This window comes from Onychomys torridus, chromosome 6, assembly GCF_903995425.1.
Source record: "Onychomys torridus chromosome 6, mOncTor1.1, whole genome shotgun sequence".
Taxonomy (NCBI): Eukaryota; Metazoa; Chordata; class Mammalia; order Rodentia; family Cricetidae; genus Onychomys; species Onychomys torridus.
Window position 1 is genome coordinate 37,581,364 of NC_050448.1, and position 15,359 is coordinate 37,596,722.

At 35.9% G+C, this 15,359-nt stretch overlaps 1 protein-coding gene across 4 annotated transcripts in view; it reads left to right on the top strand.

Annotated features, from left to right (window-relative positions):
- The window catches only part of Tsc22d2 (TSC22 domain family member 2), a 47,674-nt gene extending 33,326 nt beyond the window's left edge, over nucleotides 1–14,348 (top strand). For 2 of the 4 annotated variants that reach the window (XM_036189891.1, XM_036189890.1), the window contains 2 exons: nucleotides 11,140–11,191; nucleotides 11,819–14,348. In XM_036189891.1, the coding sequence (XP_036045784.1) occupies nucleotides 11,140–11,191; nucleotides 11,819–12,079 (313 nt within the window). In that variant the 3' untranslated portion in view covers nucleotides 12,080–14,348. Of the gene's footprint in view, nucleotides 1–11,139; nucleotides 11,193–11,818 lie in introns of those variants that run through there. The other 2 variants (XR_004945184.1, XR_004945185.1) reach the window with 1 other exon arrangement.
- The last annotated feature ends 1,011 nt before the right edge of the window (nucleotides 14,349–15,359 follow it).

Sequence of the window (15,359 nt, forward strand, 5' to 3'; positions counted from 1 at the left end):
ACATAAAAGAGGTCAAAGCTGGCCTGTACTAGTGAGCCACTACCACAAAAACAAAAGAAAATATAAAAAGTTACCAATTGAAATAAATATAAAGGGCTTCCATCAGTAGGCTAATTCCTTTTGCAGGGAGAGGAGACATCTTTTGTTATTGCTGAGGATTTCTAAGTTAATGTTAGGTGAATGTAGCTATTTCCAGAAGATTATTTTTATGCCCTACTGCTGATTGAAAATGTATTCTGTCCATGATTTCCCAAATGGAACACAAATCTTAATGAAGTTTTACACTTACGTTTTTATTTTTACAGATATTCTTTTCTGCCATAGTTTTTTTTTAGGTTGTAATCATTTTCACAGATTTATACCATGAAAACTGCCCATGAACCTTAAATAATGAAAAAGAAAATGCTACCATTTCCTCTTAGTTAAGGAAAAAAATATTATGAACCTATTAAAGGAGGATTGATCACTACTCTAAAATGCCTGGCTCTGAATGTTGTTTTCCTTTCCTAACCCAGCTGAAATCTTTTTTAACTGTTTAAGTGTTTAAGTATTGAACTATGTAGGTTTTGTTTGGTTTTTTGGTTTTTGTTGTTTTGAGCTGAGGACCGAACCTAGGCAAGAAGCACTCTACCACTGAGCTAAATCCCCAACCCCTGGTTTGTTTGTTTGTTTTTTATTTTAAGGTTTACTCACATTCTTAGAAGCCAGCTGATCACCAACTTCTATCCCAGTAAACTAAAAGATGGTTTTTTTAGAATGTGAATATATAGAACTGCTCTCCAATTGATTCCTTTTCAGCATAATTCAATTATTTCAAGTTTTACCTGATGTTATGGGCTGTTGGAAGATTTAAAATCCTTTTTAATCCTTTTTTTTTCACTTCTAGAAACCAGTAAGTTGTAGACAATTGTCCGTCATTCGCTGTATTCTCCTACTCCAGGAAATAATTTTAAGTAACACTATGGTGTTAGCTTTTTTATTTGGATCTAAGCCTCATGATGTGTAGCATTCACTCCTCAGTAATGACCTAATTGCTGCTGTGCAAACACTAAAATGAAATCTTCAAGAAAGCCTTTTTAATTGTAAGCACTCCAAGCATTAGTGAAAATGCCACTTTTCTACCTCTTTCTCACACCCTTCCTTGGTCTAGTCTGACTCAGAAGGAAGAAATAAGTTTTAAGTCGTCAGATCTTAGCCTAATGTTAGTAGGATAAGAAGCAAGTAGAGGGCCAGGCACTTGGGAGGCAGAAGCTGGCGGATCTGTGAGTTTGAGGCCAACCTGGGCTACAGAGTGAGTTCTAGGAAAGGCGCAAAGCTGCACAGAGAAACCCTGTCTTGAAAAAAAAAAAAAAAAAGAGCAAGTAGAGGGCTGGGGAAGTGGGTCAGGTGGCAGGGTGCTTGCTGGAGGTCTGAGCTCAGTACCTGGCATGATAGAATCAACTGGCATATAGTTCCACTAGCTTGTTTGTTTACATTTATTTATTTTGTGTGTGGATGCAAGTGTGCCATGGTACACCTGTGGAGGCCAGAGAACAATTTGTAAGAGTTGATTCTGCCCTTCACTCACTAGACTAGAGCAGCTCCACAGAGCTATTTCAGAACCTTACTGACAGATACTGGGATGACCTCCTCACACACACCCTATGGTATAATATTTAGAAATGGAGAGGGATACAGAAAAAGAAGATACTGTTAATCCTGGTTTTACCGTCTGCACGATTCAGCTGTTGTCATATTTTCATTAAGTTGGTAGACTGAACAGATAGTGCTAACAGTGATAAGCAATGTTCTTAAATAGGATCAATTCTCCCTAAATTAAGGTCCTAAGTTTTGCAAATCACAGATGTCACAGTAAGTTCTGTTTCGTATATTTAATAAAATGCCTTATTCTGGACCAGCGAGATGGCTCAGTGGGTACAAGTGTTTGCCATGTCAGCCTGACAACTTCAGTTTCATCCCTCTAACCTACCCAGTGGGAGGAGAGTCTCAGAAGTTGTCTTACACCTCTGTGTGCGTGCTGTAGCACATGTATGTCTGCTCTCACACAGAGTAATAATAATACAATTGTAAATTCCTGATTTCAGTCAGCAAGGAAGCAGTGGCTCAGCAGATAAGGGTGCTGCCACCAAACCTGGGAACCTAAATTCAGTCCCTGCGAACCACATGGCAAAAGGAGGGAGCCTGCTTTCTCAGTTGTCCTCTGATGGCTTTTAGGCGTCATGGCATGTGCACACAGACACACTTTTTTTTTTTTTTAAGTGAAAAAGTAAAAAAGAACAGCCCTATTTTGCAGGATGAAATAATCCCTAGAGACAGTGGTTGTCAGTACCTCCTCCTTTCCTTCCTCTTTTCTGTTCCCTGTTAGTTTTCCTGCAGCCATGGGCTCATGTCTTGAGTTTATGCTGCCCAAGGAAATAACTTCTTAAGTCACCACATTGGAATGTGTTTCTCCTGTATTCTCCCAACATATAGTGAAAGTAGCCTTCTATCTCTGGTTTCCACTTGACTATCTTTTCAAACAGCTACTGTGTGTGTGTGTGTGTGTGTGTGTGTGTGTGTGTGTGTGTGTGTGTGTGTGTGTGTGGTTTCTTTGTACACATACACAAGCAGATACAAGATACAGTACTCCTTTGTGTAAGTGATAATATATTGTTTACACAGTGTGTCTTTAGTTTTAAAGGTGTTCTGTACATTGTCTCCTCTCAGTAAATAGAAAGGGCACCCTCACCCCAGAGATGTATACTGTTCAGTTAAATGCAATGGCTATGCCATGACAAAAACTCTTCATGTTGGGATTTTTAGAGATGCATGTCATTCAGTTAAATAGATAGCCATGATTTAACCAGTTTTCCATTGATAGAAGCCTTGCTGTTAAAAAAGTGCTGAAGTGGGGGCTCAGTGGTTAAGAGCACTTGCTGCTCTTCCAGAGAATGCCGATATTTGATTCCCAGAACCCACATGGCAGCTCACACACAACATCTGTAACTCCAGTCCCTGGGGTCTGTCACCCTCTTTGGGCCTGCATGGGCATTGTACTCATATGGATCACAGACATACATTCAGGAAAAATGCCCATATAGATAAAATAGAAGTAAATAAAATCTCAAAAAATGTAAATAAAAGAGTGCTATAATGAGTAGCCTTGTTAAAGTGGATTTCTGTGAGCGTGTGCATTAGAGATAAGTTTTCAGATACAGGATGGCTAGTTCAAAGAATGAATAAATAAGGGAGAGGGAAAATTGGGTGGAGAGTCTGAATGAAAGATGTTATTATGTTATAGTTTTAATTTGTATTTTTTATTATGATTTTTTTTAAAGATTTATTTATTATGTATACAGAAGAGGGCGCCAGATCTCATTACAGACAGTTGTGAGCCACCTTGTGGTTGCTGGGAATTGAACTCAGGACCTCTGGAAGAGCGGTCAGTGCTCTTAACCTCTGAGCCATCTCTCCAGCCCGTATTTTTATTATGATTAAAATATTTTTTATATCTTTTTGGGGGGTATTGTTCTTTGTTTTGTTTTGTTTGGGGGACAAAGTCTCACTGTGTAGACCAGACTGGCCTTTTTAAATATTAGGTGAGCAGTCAGTATGAATTTTTCTGTTTTTCTACTGGACTCAGTCTTTCAAATTTCTAAAAGTACTTTATATAGAGAAAAATTATAGAAGACATTTTTTTGCTTTTCTATATTTTTCAGACAGAATTAGGCCATTCTCATTCTTAAAGATATTCTGAATGAGTGTTTTTGAACCCGCTAATACAAATTACATGGTTGACTTTAGACAAAGGAAGTTTAAGTTAGGAAAGGAACATTGAATGATTGCATATTTTTATGTATATGCCTTGAATTTATTTTCTTATGTGAATATGTCTTTTAATTGTTCTAAATATAAGAAATTTCACAAACATATACATATAGAGAGGGGACGCATGAACTCATCAAGAGTGTCTCCCATGGATAATCTTCTGTGACTGTACCTAACAGTATCTAAATTATGTGCTCTGACATGGGTACATAGAATTCACATGTATCCTTGCCTCCTTTTAAATATTTGTTGTCCTGGCCAGGAATTTGACCTAAAATTGGCTGATGAATTTTCCAAAAAAATTGGATTGGTGAACAAGATTTTCTTAGAAAATGCTAACTATGAACATGAAGTTTTGCATAAATATTTAGCTCAGATTTAATAGTTCCTTATGCACAGTTTTTACACCCGTGTTAATTCTAGTTACTTGAGAAAATAATAACACCTAAATTTTATAATAGCTTTATGCCTGCTTGCTCGAGATAAATAGTAACTATAAAAATCACTTGTGATCCAGACACAGGAGCACATGCTTCTACCCCCAGTATTTAATAAGACTGAGGGAAGAGGATCATAAGTTTAAAGTCAGTCTGGAATGCATAGTGAGACAGTTTCAAACCCCCTTTTCCCTTTACTTATTTTAGGTTACTACTAATGAAAATTCTCCATTGAGCATTTTTCTGGGAGTTCTTTATTTTATATTAGTAGGATTTATGGTCAGTTTTCAAAACACATAAAATTTTGAATGCTCAGTTTAATTTTACCTGTCCATATATGTATGTGTTTTCCTAGGAATAGAACCAAGGACTTCACATAGGCTGAGCAAGGACTATAATTATAATCACTTAGCCATATTTTCTTCTTAACCCAGAAATTTAGATTTGCATTTGTCTGGAGATTAGTTCTACATGAATTTTACTTTTTTGGACACCTTTCAGGGGGGAAATAACTGTTAAACTGTGTATTTTAGGCCACTGTGAGCTGGAGAAATAGTCTTCTCCAGGAAGAGCCCACCAGTTGATTATCCATCACCAAATAGCCTTGAAAAATACATCCAAGTAAAAACATACAGACTGAGCAAGTTGTACTTAGAGTATCATGTGTATGTGTGCATGTATGTAACACCCAGCACTTAGGCAGAGGCAGGCAGATCTTGAGGTAAGGCTAGCCTGATCTACAGAGTGAATGCCAGGACAGCCAGAGCTACACACAGAAACCCTGTCTTGAAAAACAACAAAAATAAAAAAAAGCCATGAATTTGAAAGAGAGCAAGGAGGAGTGGGGATGCAGGAGGCTTTGGAGGGATGAAACAGAAGGAGGAAATGGTATGATTATAATCTTAAGGAGTCAATTATGTTTTTAGATTGGTAGATTTTTTTTAAAGTATATTTAACCGTCAGTCTTACTGAATTGTAGGTTAATTAGACTTACTCTTTTGCAGTTAGCACCTTACAATTGTGCTTTCTGTCTTAAAAAATAACTGCATTTCTTAAAAAACAGGCAAAATGCTGCCTGGGTTTGAATTAATGTTTTAGTGATACTATTATTGTATCTCCTCTTCTATTAAGAAATGGTAGGAATAAAGTCAGTATAAAGAAAGTAAATAATTTACTTTCATCATATGACTTCTGAGTGGTAGAGGACTTAGCTCCTAACAGGTAGCTTCCTCTTGTCATGATTGGTGAAGTCACTTTTACCTGATTTGCAGAAGAAAGCTTGGGCACAAAGAATCAGGATGGCCAACTCAAAGTAATTAACTCTAATTACAGAAGAAGTCCTTTACTGTATTTGTCACTGTGAATGTGACTCCACAGAAAATTAGAAGGGTCTACAGTTTCCCTTTTACAGATACATAGAATTTTAACATATTAACTCTGACAGACCAGAACATTTTAGTTCTTATCAAATAAGCAGACTGTGCTGCCTGTCCAAAGATCACTGAGCAAATGCCCTTTCTAAGAAGTTTCCTCCCTTATTCTGAGAGCGGAACTACTTCTGGGAATGTACTAGATAAGATAAATAACATGTTACAAACACTGTTTAATCTTTGGATCCATGCTCACAGTTTCACAGCTAACATTTGGTGTTTATTTAAAGCACTCTTTAACATACACAGCTCAGGATTTACTTAGGTCACTATAGATAGGTACTTCTTTCTTTCACATAGAAAGAAAAGTCATGTATTTTGACCTTAGGTCTAGGTTTGAAATCTACCATTGTAAGTTACCTGGCCTTAGTTCCCTCATTTATAGAATGAGGGTGTTACCCAGGATTATTGATAATTATAGGCCTGCTATAAAATAAATTGTCATAAACTATTCTTTCCTCTGCTTTATCATTTTGTTCACTGCACTTAAATAGAAAAAAGACCGGAGACTGAATAGTAAACTATGTTCACTTGAAGAAATACCTTTGCACTGCTCTTTTATTGTTTCCGTTCTTAGTTTAGATAGGTAACTATACCATTCCAGTCTGCTTTATTATAGATAAAACAAAAGGTACTTCTCATGATGTTGAAAAAGTGAAATCAAGTTAGATGACCTTGTAAAGTCCAGGTTCCTTCTGCCCTCTTACCTTCTCAGTGAAGCTACATGTTCTTGATCATGACCACTTGCTAAAGAGTAAGGACACCTGGGAAGAAAAGCAGCTGGTAGGAGTCAGCTGGCATGGATTAGAGGACATGAAAGGCCATGCTATCTATTGTAGCATGGTTACATTCAAGTGACTCCTGCCTTTTCTCTGACTAAAACTATAATTAGCTTTATTTGGACACTAAAGGACTAAGCATATAGCTGGTAATTCTTATCTTTCCACGGCCCTATATTTTTGTTCATTGCCTCTGTGTCTAGAACTTTCAACTTGTTGATAAATGCTGATCAAATTTTTTTTCCTAAAAGACTTTGCCCACAATTGAAAATTATCCTTTGGCTTTATTTTGCACTTCTAGTTTATAATAGTAACTTAAGCAAGAAGATTCTGAGCACTTCATTTCCTCAATATTTCTGGCAATAGTTATGGCACTTGGTTTAAACAGACTTATTTCAGTTTGAGTGTGTGTGTGTGTGTGTGTGTGTGTGTGTGTGTGTGTGTGTGTACACATGTGTGCGCATGTGTGCACCACCCCCAATCTAAAACACATGGTTTATTCTTACATTGCATTTATTCAGATACTACATATAAGGGTACCTAATTATATAATGGGTAGACAAACTATATGAACAGATTGCAAAAAAGAAAGAAGGGATTTCCTTGAGGAACTTAAAATTTGAAACTGATTAAATATCAAAATATGATATGGTGGATGTAATAATAAAAAAAGAGAGAGAGAAATTGCTGGGCGATGGTGGCGCACGCCTTTAATCTCAGCACTCGAGGGCAGAGGCAGGCGGATCTTTGTGAGTTCGAGGCCAGCCTTGTCTACAGAGCGAGATCCAGGAAAGGTGCAAAGCTACACAGAGAAACCTTGTGTCAAAAAAAGAGAGACAGAGACAGAGAGAGAGACAGAAAGAAAGCAAGAAAGAAAGAAAAAGAAAGAAATCGAAGTACAAACAACATTAAATGAAGAAAAGTTGAAGGGAGATAAATCCTGCTTCATTGATCAGTCATAATTTTAAGGAAGGTGAATCTCTGGGCTGAACACCACAGAAAACATTACCTTCTTTTGGAACTGTACTTAAGGCAACAGTATTAGTATCTTCATTAAAAATATGACTACTTAAACGGTGGTTCCCAAAACCTAAATTTCTATCAGAATCACCCAGAGGGGTTACCAAGATATATTAACTGTCCTCATTCCAAGAGTATCTAATTCAGTAGTTCTTAGGCAGATCCAGATATATCCATTTCTAGCAAGTTCCCAGGTAGTGTTGCTACATCTGGTTAAAAAGAACTTCACTTTGAAAACTAGTTTATCTAAATTCAAAGAATTTTAATGGCTTCCTAATACAAGCCATTAGTTGTTTGAAATCAGATTACTGCCTTTCTAATTACTGTCAATGCATTTGAGCTCTTATGGGTCAGGCACTGTGTACTTCTCTAGAGATAATGGAACGTCCTCAATAAGCTTAATCTAATAGAATCTAATAGTAGTATTAGGATAGTAAAAATAACTACCTTGCATTGATCATTCACTGTACCAGGAACTATGCCAAATAGTATGTAAACTATTTAAATTAAATTAAACTCATTTAATCTTCAGAGGATTAGGACATAAAATGTTTATTTGAGGTGAAAAAAAAAAGTCTAGAAACTAGTTTCCCAGGATTCACAATGAGTAAGTAAATATATTGAGGAGCTAGAATTTGCTATAGTGCTATATAGTACCTTCTACACCATCTAAAATTAAAAGTGCATGTATTGCAGGGCCAGAGGGGGATAGAATAACTGACTTTACTCTAGGACAGCGAAGATACCGCAAAATACATGGCCCTGAGTGCCTTAAAGGACACTAGGGCAAGCACATGAATTGGAACTACAGATATCTCCATCTTGGGGAGCAGTTTTTGCAAAGCCGAGGAAACCTGAAAAAACATGTAACAGATTATAAATATTACATAAGACTAAAATACATTTTTTTAAAAGGATAAGAAACCATCTACAGCATGAAGAATAACAACATTAGGGAGCCAGAGGCCAGCCCTGGTCCACATAGTTTCAGGCCAGCTGGGGTTACATTTTGATACCCTGTATGAAAAAAAAAATAGTATTAGGGTTTTGATTGGGGTCTTGTTTGTTTTTGTCTATTCTTTCTCCCGTAATTTTCATTCACTCTAAGCCAGTGGTTCTCAAGACAGGGTCAGGCAGCAGAATCAGCATTTTCTAGGCACTTATTAGAAGTCCCATTTAGAGCCCAGCAATCTGTTACTAGACCTCCAGATGACTGGTGCATTCTGGTTTGAGAATACTGTACTTGGTATTGAATTGTTGAATATTATTTAAATAGTTGTAATTGTGTCTATGACTGAATTGAAATGTTAATACCTGATGGAATACTTTTCTCCAACATGATCCACGTGATCCTTCTTTTTTTTTTTTTGGTTTGGTTTGGTTTGGTTTGGTTTGGTTTTTCGAGACAGGGTTTCTCTGTGTAGCTTTGCGCCTGTGTAGCTTTGCGCCTTTCCTGAAACTTGCTTTGTAGACCAAGCCTGCCTCTGCCTCCTGAGTGCTGGGATTAAAGGCGTGCGCCACCGCCCGGCCAACATGATCCTTCTATAGCTTATAAATCTATATCTTCTGTTGCTGCAAAGAGATCAGTCAAGACAAGGGTTTGTTAGGTCAGCATTCAAAATGTAACAGTTACCATTAGTCCTTAGCTGTAGTAATGACTTCTAAACTTACTGACTGATTTTAATTAACAAGAAAAGGAAGTAAAAAAACAAACAAAAACAAAAAAAACAACTCCTTTCATAATTTTTATACTGTTAATGTGTAAAACTGGTATTAACACTTTAAAGTACTCTTAAACCACATGTATCAAAGAAATAGGATGTATTCACACCATGAAATGATTTAAAGTAACTCTTTCTTGGTTGAAGTAATAATCCAGAAAGTATAAACCAGGATTCTCAAGCAAGTGCTCGTCTAAATGCCTATCGCCATCTTTATTTGTGATTTTTTTTATTATTTTAGACTAAATAAAGCCATATATATTATATAGTTGGTCAGTAATTTAGTTTCACATAATCTTACTTTACTTGGCACATGTCACTCTAGGAACTGAAAGCCGAGCTTATAGACAGTTTTGAGATCTTAAGTATCCAGAGCCCTTTGATCTTAGTATCAGCAAAAAGATAAATAGTACACTATGACCAGTGTTGTTAGTGTTTCAGTGTGTTAGCTGCAAGTACCAAAGGGTTAGAAAAGGCAACTCCAGTGAAGTTTAGACAATGACCTCATTCATTTTACAGATGGGGAATTAAGGTATAGGAACATTAAATGAATGAGTAGTAGAACCTGGCATGATAGCCTGACCTACGTGGATTAGAATCTAAAAGGCGCAACTACATGGAAAAGAGTGTTTCTGAGCCTCAACCTGGTATAATACCAACAGCCCATACCATTCAAAGTAAAGCACTCTTCAGATACTGTAAATACCAAATTCTTCTTGGGTATAGTATGCTCTGTAAATAGTACTTAGTAATGTTTTATTCAAAAATTATTTTTAGCTGGGCATTGCATGCTCTATAAAATAGTACTTAGTAATGTTTTATTCAAAAATTATTTTGAGCCAGGCGGTGGTGGTGCACGCCTTTAATCCCAGCACTCGGGAGGCAGAGCCAGGTGGATCTCTGTGAGTTCAAGGCCAGCCTGGGCTACCAAGTGAGTTCCAGGAAAGGCGCAAAGCTACACAGAGAAACCCTGTCTCAAAAAACAAAACAAAAAATTAAAAATATTTTAAAGACCTTTTTTGTGTTGATTCAAGGAAGCATCAGATTTTCTTTTACAAGACTAGTCTAAAACAAAACATTTCTTTCTGTCTTTTAAAAATCTAATGAAATATAAACGAGTGTATAGATTCTTGATACTTTTACTACTACTTAAAAGATGGGTGAAGCCGGGCATGGTGGCACACGCCTTTAATCTCAGCACTTGGGGGTGGGGGGCAGAGGCAGGCTGATCTCTGTGAGTTCAAGGCCAGCCTGGTCTACAGAGTGAGTTCCAGGATAGGCTCCAAAGCTACACAGAGAAACCCTATCTGGGGGGGAAAAAAAAAGATGCATGAATACAAACTATTAATTACTTAATCTTCTATGTCATTTTATAAATGCCCAGGTAGTATTTGAACTTGTGATGTATACTTAGTAGCTAGACAACTTTGAATTATTTTCAAGAAAAACACATGCTTTCTTAGGTTAATTTTGCCAGCAAGTAACTTATAATCAAAGTACCTACATGGGTCTACCAGAATGTTGAGTTCCATTTTAACCAGCCCTTCCAAAATTCTCTGAATTCTCTTTAGAAGCTCTTCCTACATACTTAAAAACCAGATGTTTAAAATATAAAATTGAAAGAAATACAGTCATCATCTGAATTTTAATGTATTAAGACCACCAAAGAGAAAACTCCTAATTGAAATTTGGAGTAAGTTTTAAAGAGGTATATGTATGTCATATGCAAATTATGAATATTGGGATTATAAGGATTTTTAGAAGTCAGCCATGCACCAAAATCCTCATGTAAAAAAGTTAAATCTCTGAGTACTGACTTGCAAAAATATACTTGATAAGTTTATTTGGTATTGGGTAAAACACAAATGTCTTACATTATTCTAAGATTTGGAAGGATGGTTAAATTTTTAAGGATAATTTAATAAAATATTCTAATTTTTTCCAGTGCATCTGGGGGCGGTGTTGTAGCCATTGACAACAAAATAGAACAAGCAATGGTAAGTAGGTTCACAGTTGTCCTTTTACTTCACTGTTGGTCGATTCCAGATCACAGAAACCTAATTTCTTTAAGCCAAAAATGACCTTCTTTGATATCAAGATTTTGAAGATGCTAGAACATTAAAAATTTCTAGTCCACATGTACTAATTGCGTAAATAGTCCTTCCATCTGATCAAGTCATACTTTGTGTGTCACTGTGGGACAGTATCATACATAATTCAGTAGAGTATGTATTCATCTGAAAAGTATCAGCCATTGGTCCATTTAAAGTGTTGACTATGTGACACTTAAGTCTCTAAAATAGCCCTGTGACTAGTTTATTAGCAAGCAGCTTTCCATAGGAATATTACTCCTTTGTTGTTTCTATCCAACATCTTAAATGCTCATTCTAAACTTTGGGATGAAAGAGTACTTGTAAATATACTAGTTGGAAAAGAGACTTTCCACCCCATCTCCCACAGGCCCAGTCAAGATATAGTGGAAACATTAAAAGCATGAGGAGAAAATTGCTTTTAAAAAATAAAAATAAAAAAACTACTTAGTGTTTATAAGGCACCCAGTCTAGAACTAAGTAGCTCTTTGTTTCTCATAACTCTTTTGACATTCCTAATTTTGTTTTTCACAGGATCTGGTGAAAAGCCATTTGATGTATGCAGTAAGAGAAGAAGTGGAAGTTCTAAAGGAGCAAATAAAAGAATTAGTGGAAAGAAACTCTTTACTTGAACGAGAAAATGCACTGTTAAAATCTCTTTCCAACAATGATCAGTTGTCCCAACTCCCAGCCCAACAGGCCAATCCTGGTAGCACTTCTCAACAACAAGCAATGATAGCACAGCCGCCTCAGCCAACGCAACCTCCACAGCAGCCGAATGTCTCCTCAGCATAAAGCTTTCCTAAGCCTCAGTAAGGAAAAACTGAAAGCAATCTTTCCTTGTGTGCCACTGGTGTTCTTCCCACTTTATAGAAAGCAAGTAGCCATGCTTCCTTCGGCTGTGTGCTGGGCCTTTTCAGTATTAGACAATCGTTCTCCAGGAGCTTTCCCTCTCTAAGATGTCCTGCAGCACTGTTGATGTCCACTTGTATGCCATCAGTACAGAGGAGAATAATAGACGGGGTTTATTAAAGCGAGCAGTCTTCACTCTACGTGTACGCACGAGTGGGATCTTTAAAAGTTTGGGTGGCTCTCCCATGTCTCTTATCACCCATGGATTTACCTTGAGCCTTCCTGTCACTTATAAATAACAGTTCATCTAAAGAGCCACTTTTCTTTCAATATCAGTAACATTTGCCTACGTAAGTTTTCATTTATTTTGTGTTTTATTTATTACAGGGCTGCTATTTTCATAATGTACATGAACAATGTCACAGAACTTTTTTAATTTTTTTGAATAATTATAAGTATCAGTAAAGGAATTGAAAGACAGGATTACATTTAATAAATAAAACGTTTAGGCAATAATTGAACAAAAGAATCCTGGCACATTTCTAACACTAATGGCAATTTACCGTTGGTATTTATTTTCACTAGTAAAGATCCAGCTTGAATGTAAATTTTGTATAGTGTAAGTATGAAAAACACAGTGCACCTGTACAGGTAGTCACCAGTTATTGTGATATAATAAATAATTGGGCTATTTTCATGAAGAGAACTTTGTTCATTTGTTTCTACTTTCTAATAGAAATTGCCACGATTCCTCTGCTTTTCAACATTTCGTATGACTTTTTTTTTTTCTTTTTTTCTTTTTTTTTTTTTTTTGGGTGGGAATAAAAAAGCTGTGAAATTGTTCAACCTACTTTGTAACCAAAGAAGCAAAGCTGTGTAATGGAGTTTTGTTTTGTTTTATAATGCACATTCTTTATGTATTTTTATTTAGTGTTTTCTTGGTCACAATTTTCTTTGCTGTCTAGCATGATCTGCATGGCCTGTAATCTCTGAACCACTTTCGTACCTCATGTTTTTATCCAGCACTCTTATTGTACTGTGTACTAGTCTGTGAACAATGTCTAATAAAAAGAACGAACAGGTCGTATGGTGGAACTGAGCTAGTGTACAATGCACCAGTTGTACAAAAACAAAAATGAAGTGAGCCATCTTTTGTTCATTTAAAATGGTGTTTTGAATTTCATATGCAGAAAACGTTTTGTTACATTGCAGATTTTAATGTATTTAATAAATGCAACATGCAGATTAAGTGCAGTGTATACTGAGTATTTAAATTAAAATGTACATTTCATAAATACAGTTTCAAGAGAAAGCATCATTTTGTGTATACTAACACATTAAGTGTATGTCAGAAATTGATGTAAAAATATATATTTTAACACATTTTCTGAAATTAAACTACAGTTTTGTTCAAATATTTGGCTCTATATGTGTTCAGAATTTGACTAGATTTGTATTTTCACAGTTTAAAATAATTCCTTAAATGAAAACCCATGATGTTATTAATGACAATGGTAGTTCTTAAATTTTCAAAGTGAAGTAATTTAAAGAACACAAGAATGGTGAGCAATATTTGTACTCAATATTCATATTATGTTAACAATATAAATAGGAAATCCTCGTCTACCAAAACTTTTACTTGAATTCAGAAAGGTGCCTGTAGAAATTAACATGTCCTGTATCGGTAGCCCACTAGCTGATTCAGTCTTAATGAGAAACAGTAGTTAGCTCTCCATGTTAGAAGAGGTTAAATGTTCTTTATCTATTTGAATCATTCTAGCTTCAAACAAAAGTCATAAAATTGAAACATACATGAGATTACCAAATATTTTATATTCTACTTGTCCTACAGGAAATAATGCTCAGTAAGCAAAATTTTCGTGTTAATTAGTAACATTAGAAATACTTAAAAGAACTAGATAAGTATGTAAACTTGAGTATGTAATAACCCTAAAGATGCAAAGTGAGATTCTCATAGAGCCACCATGAGCAAGATAGGATGTGAAACTGCTCCTGGAATGTGAACCCGAAGATTCTCTTGGTGCCCTTCCAGTGCTAACAGTGTGGTACTTCATTCAAAGAAAAACTGGCACTAGCAAAAGATTGCAGGAGGAGACAGTAAAATGGCAGACTGCTGCCCAAGAATGCACAAGATCTTCTATTTAATGCCTGGCACTGAAAAAAAAAAAAAAATTCAGTGTGATTTTTGTGATGATAAATGAGTTTTTATTCTAGGGCTAGAAAAACATAAACAAAATGTAATAGTAGTCACCAAGGAAATAATTAGTATTTTATGGTTTAAAATGATAACAGCAATTGCCACCACTACTATTCTTTAAGGAGAGGGGGAGTCTTAGAACATGGTTAACAAAAAATAAAATTGATTCCAAAAGGATTAACCTCCAGTAAACTAAAAAATACAAATGATTTTAATCAGTTATTCCATCTTTTAAATAGCAAGAGTTAATGTAGAAAGTAAAGTGGGCTTTCCTGTGTTCTCTAGGATGAAATTTGGCAATGTATATTAAGAGCTTTAGATAATAAACTAGCTCAGTGGCGTGATGCTTAACTCAAGGTGCAGTGTTCAAAAAATGCAAGCATGTGCCTGTCCTGTGTGTCCACTCCTTACCTTAGAACTCAAAAAGTTTGATCACCTACCCTGTCCCCTACTTAAAGTTGTCCAATGAAGTTTACATATAAATCTGTTCCCATTTCCATGAAGCACATTGAACTCGAGAGACAGGAACAAAGGTGGGCCAAGTATTGTGCTTTTGTTTGGAAATAATTGAATTTTAATTATTTCCCCCAAATTGGTTTGTTTAGGATCTTCATTTGAATTAGATCTCTGTTGGGGTTAAAGTCTCCAAATAGGTAGAACATCAAATATTTGAAATTCCAATTTGGGGCAAGTCTTACAGGAATGTCATCCACCTTTAATTTTCTCAGTCTCAGCCTATAGAGCAGGTGCTACTACATAAGCTTTATGTTGGCTTAATTTTCTGATATGGTAATTCATGTACAATTGGAACCTAACTTTGCCCAGAGAAAATTATTTTTAGGTAGCCCTAATGTAATCTTAAGATGTATCCAACAAAACAAAAAATATGTAGGGAGTTGGAGAATCAAGCATTCAGCTTTTTTAACTGTTAGATGAAGCTGTTTGGTCCTCGGGACAGGTCCGTTATGATGGATATGCTTAAGTTCTCTTTAGTGATTCTGTTGA